The following is a 6,154-nucleotide window of genomic DNA, read 5'->3' as shown; positions in this document are numbered from 1 at the left end:
TGCATATTGCTGCTTCCTGTCAGGGTAAGAGCCTTCCCTGAAATCCTCCATGTGGCAGATAGATACAGCAAAACTAGCGTGGTGGGCAGAGAACCCTCCTTTCCTACCCCATGTAGGCATCTAGTGCCAATCATACTGAGTTGTGCCCAGGTTATTGAGTGGCCACTGGTGCCCTTCTGGAAAGACGGTCTGAATTCACCTCAGAAGCACCCACCAGGAGCTGGTTCTTTGCTTGGTGTGTCTACCTGCTATGTACATTCAGCTCTGAAGCTTCCTTGTGTGGGAGTTGTACAGCCTTCAGTGTGGGGAGAGGTAGGTGGCACTCAGGTCCTTGGGCAACCCCAGTTCATTCCCAGTGCGTCCTCTGTACTCCTCTCTGGACTGCTGGGGCAGCCGTTGAAGTATCATGAATCTTCTGGCAAATAGGAGTTTGCACATGCACACACACACGTACCACACCCACCCCCCACCGCCATCACCCTCTTACACCTCTCACAGGTCCTACTCCACCTTAGGTGCCGAGCAGATGAATTCCTATATGGCCTCCTCTCACCACCACATGCCTCTGAAAGGGTGTGTGCCTCACATACTAAGCAGGCCCACCTTATCAGTGACCAATGAAGTGACTTTTTTTGTATTCACATTCAGATTTATCTTGCGTTGCTCTCCCCAAAGACACCCTAATTGAGAGGGGAACAGATCACCAGCAACAAATCTGCTGTTGACAGCTAGCAAGCTTCATGTTTATATGAAGGTTTATTAGATAGTTGAGGAAAAAGATCCCTCACTGCATGCACTCCAATCTTCAACCTTCATCTTCTAAGGCTTGCCTTTTTTCTTCCCATATTTGTCCTCCAATGCTTTTTGCAGGTTAAGATTGAGGGCATTTTTCTGATGCCACTTCCCTATAAACAAGGCAAATCATAGTTCAGTTACAGCCTCCCTTGTAAAGCTATTACCCCTCAAGGCTTTTTCTAGATGTACAGCTCCTCTCTCCTGAAAATGTCAGTTTCTAGTCTGCCTGCACCTTTGTCCAAACCCATCCACTGTCCTTGGCAGAAGCAGCACCCATCTCAGAAATTCAGCACTGTACTTTTCCTGGCAGAAGCCATACCTAGCTCATCAGTCCTCCTTCCATGCCAATTCTTGGGATCCCTGATTGCCTTCTGAATTATTTCAGGTGTGTAGGAATCTTTCATCAAGCTTCGGCTCTCCAGTGCGCCACCTGCAAGGAACGGCAAATAAGGAACCTAACACAGAAATCACCCTACTGGAATTGAGCAGAGGAGCAACACCAGCAGTTTCAAGGGCTCAAGAAGAGGCATGTGTTGACTGCAACACCTTTGATGAGGTGTGTGGCTAGGTGCTGAATAATCACTCTTCATCATCACTCAGAAGGGAGCTTGTGGTTGCCAATTTATCTGCTTTTCATCCTCAAGTATGAGACACATAGAGAGGGTGAGGCAAGGTATCATCTTTTTTTGTACCCCAGTGCCCTTTCCTTAGTCAAGTGCCCACTTATCTCCTGTTGAATCCCCTCATTCATATGAGTAACTTCCTATTCAGCAGCACAGCTCCACAAAAAGCACCATCTTACCACTCCAGGCCTTCTTGAGCTCCTTTTCTGACACCATACTTAACAAATAGTTCCCAACTGCGACTTCTCTATTTAACCCCTCTTGACTTTGAGCCATTTGAGGAGGCTTTATTTTAACCTCTCATCCTTTCCTCTTCACCTTCCTTTTTATTGTACCCTTTCCTTGATAACAATGATTTTGAGCTCCCTGGGGAAAGATGTTCTTCCTTTCTATGTGACTGCACAAACCCAGGATGATGCAGTCTTCAATACCCAGCAAGGTCTTGATGTGGAATGTACTGTATAAGGAAAAGGAATCTGTCTCATGCTGGTACATATGAAACCGGAGTCAAAGACAATTATTTTGGAGTTTCTTGGATATGATGGCAACAAGAATGGGATGAAGGCTTAGTTCCCAATGTTTGTTTAGATGGAGGGATCCCTGGGGACCTTGGAAACAGAGTTTTGGGGAAGACATTTCAGAGCCCCACATCTCTAAAGATCTTGAAGAGAAATAACATCAGTATTGGAACTGGAGGTAACTTGGGACTGAAGGTGACAGGGGACATTGAATTGCAAATGGTGTCCATTTGGACAGCTCTGAGCATGGAAGACAGGGGTCATGATACACCTTCACTTTCCACACCTTGGGAAAAAAAAAGAGTGAAAGAAGAGAAAAGAAAGCGATAGAGTACATAGAAAGGGAGTCTTTACTTTCATCTCCTCAAGGACCACAGCCTGGAAAAGCAGTGACTGTGGGTAGAAGGAATAAGAGGGGAAAGTGAGGGTCACCTACACAGTCAGCTCTCTATACACAAAGCAGTGTGGCTGCCCTGAGTCCAGGCAAAGTGTAGATGGAACCAGCTTTGAATGTCATGGGTATGTGTGTCCCCTCACCTTGGAAGATATTTGATCTCAGGTTAAAACCCAGCTGGTTGTAATCAGACAAAGATGTAGAGTTCAAGGGGTTTTTTAGCACTTCAGTACGGTCACCGAGTCTTTTCTGTCCCATGATCAATGCTGTCTTGCACAGAGCTCGCCGTCCCTGAAAACACAAACAAGAAGGAACCACTGTCAGTTCACATTCCCTAAGTGCTGCAATCTCCTGGCATTCCCACCCCTGCATAGGTCTTTGAGCTATGACTAATTCCTGGGATGTGGGTTTGTCCTTGAGTCTCCTCAGCAGCTTCTATAGGCATTGTAATTGCATGGGACAACTAGGACTGGTAAAAAGGGGGGGAATTAGAAAGGGATGATGGTGTTGCGCCCTGGGCTGGGTCCTGGTACCACACTGTTTTGCCTTGCTGAGCTGGGACTCTGCCTGGCTACAGGAACGTTAAAAATAAAAAGGGGATGGAAAAACAAAATTAAAAAAGACATGGGAAAGGCTGTCTGTGGAATGTGTCACTGCCCCATAATCTAAAGCCCAAATCCATCCCTCCACATGTCTTCTAGAAACTGCTAATATTCTGCTAATATCACACCCACTCAGCCCCCTGCTACACCATAAAAACAGCCTTCAACCTGCCACAAAAGATACATGAAACAGTTTCCTCCAATACCTCTTCATCGCTGGTAAGTTCATCTGCACTGGCAAATTTATATTTGCTGTTAGCATGGATCAAGCTGTTTCTCGTCCCCAGAAGGAGCTTCCATTCTGCTTTCATATCTGGCCCTAATGATGCTAAGGACTCTTTGGCGCTTAATCTGCTGCAGGTCTCCTTGGTTTTTTCATAGCTGGCTTTGATGGTCTTCCGGGAAGACCCAGGCCCTCTAGATCTCAGTGTTTGGTGTTGGCCTGCTACTGGTTCTTTGGCACTTGAGATGGATTTGGTGTCTTCTGCCTCCCTCTGCCTGGATATTGTAGACAGGCGGTAAGTGCTGTTCCTCCCGTTTGGCTCATGCCCCACTACTGGGTCTTTGGTGGCAGAAGTATCTTCTCCTTTCTCTTCAAGTCTTCTTGAATGAAGACTCTGCATGGGGGGAGTTTTGGCCCGGAGATTCTGTTTGCTCTGTTTTTTAGTCTGAACACACTTTGCAGAAGGAGATGCCTGTGATTTAATATATGTGGAATTCTTTGCTGTTCCCTGAGCCACTGGGCCCTTGGAGATCTTCCAGGAGGCTCTGCTGGAGATCCTTTGGGGTGTTCTCTGTCTGCTGGGACATAAGCCTTCTGGAATATGGTCCTTTTTCCCTTCCTCAGGTTCCACTTAAAGACAAAAATAACAACTTAATGAATTTGATACCATTTTGATGACAGGTGGTACTGTAAATGGAGCTGGGAAACAACTGGACATGTCATTGTGTTATTGTCAGACAACAAAAGAAACATTAAAGGTCTGAAAGAGGGAAAGAAAAGAGAAAAAACTAACAATGTAGCAGCATCATACCAATCTTCCTGTTGAATCAAGTAAGGTTCCTGAGAAGTCTTAAATGCTCTTGAGAGACGAACATGCACAGAAGCGTGGCAGTAAAAATCCTGCCGTCAAACACGCACACAAAGATCTGTGTTTTCTTATGTGTAGGGAGCCCTCCAACCCATGATCACTCCCGTGAACTACAGTCTCTGTGGCTCATCGGTATTTGCTGATGAGTTTACAACACATCAGTGGCTTACTGTGCTTGTGCAGGGTACTAGTGAGGCAAATCCACCAGTGGAGGAAAACATGCTTGGGGTGGGGGGATTTTAACCCATCAGCCCATGGCACACGGGATCCCTGGCCGAGCAGCTTTCACCCACAGAGGTACATGCAAATCTGGACAGCTTAAAGGGAGGGAGGGAAGAAGGGAGGGAGAGAGAAGGGGAGGGAGCGAGGCAGGGAATGACACACAGCCTCACAAGCTGTACTGCAAAACAAGCTCTGAAGGAGGGACAGCTTCTCTGCCATCTTGCTTACCTGAAGTACTGTTGACCAGCACAGAGTCACTTTCCATCACATCAGATGCAGAGGAAGTTGGAACCTCTAACACACCCTTGGAAGAGAAACAAAGGCTGTGTCAGGCCTAGAGATAGGAAGGAGGGGGACAGTGGTCCTGCTCATCTCTAGATGACATAGATTATTCTCACACAAACATGTTATATGACTTCCTACATCAAGACAGAGCTGCCCCTGCCTGCATGGTTGGTCATACAACCCACGATCCTCTTAGATTAAAAAAGCACAGAAGTCCTGCAGGATTTCACATTAGCAGCTCACATGGGACAGCCTGCCTAGGACACGGCCAACCAGTGCCTCTGGGGAATACTGAGCTGCAAGAGTTTTCACAGGTAGTGATGCAGACATAAGCTAAAATGGAAAAAAACTCAATGAAAATATGATTTTTTTATTCTGAAGCACCTAGAGATGTCAGATCTGTCATGTGCTGTACAATTACAACAGTTCTTTCTTTTGGTGCATTAAATTAAGATCAGAAAAAATGGGTAGAGAAGGTGATAAACATAAAATGCCTATGCAAAGGAAGAGAGACAGGCTGGAGACAGGGTTTCTTCCCTGTTTCTGGCACAGACTATCTCGTTTTGCTTTGCTAGTCCTGCTGATGTCATTGATCCAACACCCAGCCTTTGCAAACCGTCTCCTGCACTAGGAGGAAGCTCATGTCTTTCCTGCAGAGGGAATGTCTGCGTAACCCTCAATCATGTTCTGCTGATGGACTGTGTTCCTCATCCCAGCAGGACCCTACAGGCTTAGCCCATGTGAAACCTGTGCCATGTTACAATAGAAGCCATGGCCCACAGTGGGGAATATGGTCATTGTGAGCCTGCTGGCACTAGCAGCAGTACAAATGGGATTTGGATCAGGTAGGGATATATGTTTGCATTTGTCAAATTAGCTCATGACATGACATACATGCTTACCTTCTGCTCTTGAGGCTAGTTATTGGAATGAAGATACCAGCTGACGGGGCAGGAAGCCTACCGCTTCAAAGATAACTCACCAGGGCTGACTTGACCCAGCAGCTTATGTTTTACACTGTGACAGTACTTTGCAGCAGCATGTCTGGTACAGTATTGCGATCCTGAAGCTGAAGTTACTGTAGCAATCAGACTCCAGGAGACAGTGCTGTGTGCTCTGCAAATGTATTAAGAGACACAACCTCTCCCACAAAAAGAACAGGGCCACAAGAGATGAAGAGAGGAAGCCAGTCCTGGCTCACAGGACATGATCTGCTGCTTTTCTGCATCATTTTTCATTCTTTTTAAAGAAGAGACAAACACTTACACACAATCAAAGTGCAGGAATCTGTGTTGCTAAATAAACTCCTGTGTTAACTCCCACCTCCTACTTAAAACAAAAACATGTCTGTTGGTTATTATTACTATATTCAGTGGAAAGAACTTTCCAGTCTGCTGTAGTAGAAATCATTCCTCTCCCCTTTCTTCCAAAGAAGCAGAATTTCTGTGTAATGAGACAATGTGCTAATTTCCCAAATCCCATTCATTGATAACTTTAATTTCCCCAGTTCCTCCTGAACAAAATGATGCTGAAGCCTGCAACTGTTCCTACTTTCTAGTTTGTAACTGTATAAGATATTGATATTGTTTTTGCTTATTGTTCATTTTACTTCTGAGCCTGAAGG

General features: G+C 45.7%; 1 protein-coding gene across 1 annotated transcript; it reads right to left on the bottom strand.

The window, feature by feature from the left end:
* Window positions 1–819: 819 nt before the first annotated feature.
* CIMIP4 (ciliary microtubule inner protein 4) lies at window positions 820–3,555 on the bottom strand (the record flags this gene model as incomplete). The annotated part of the gene is made up of 4 exons (XM_082015039.1): window positions 820–905; window positions 1,115–1,225; window positions 2,474–2,621; window positions 3,139–3,555. The coding sequence occupies 4 exons, from the start codon at window positions 3,553–3,555 to the stop codon at window positions 820–822; spliced, it is 762 nt and encodes a 253-aa protein (XP_081871165.1).
* Between the last annotated feature and the right edge of the window lie 2,599 nt (window positions 3,556–6,154).

Source organism: Phaethon aethereus (assembly GCF_964289735.1).
Source record: "Phaethon aethereus genome assembly, chromosome: 1".
NCBI lineage: Eukaryota > Metazoa > Chordata > Aves > Phaethontiformes > Phaethontidae > Phaethon > Phaethon aethereus.
The sequence above is the reverse complement of the archived record's forward strand: the minus strand, read 5'-3'. Positions and strand labels throughout refer to the sequence as shown.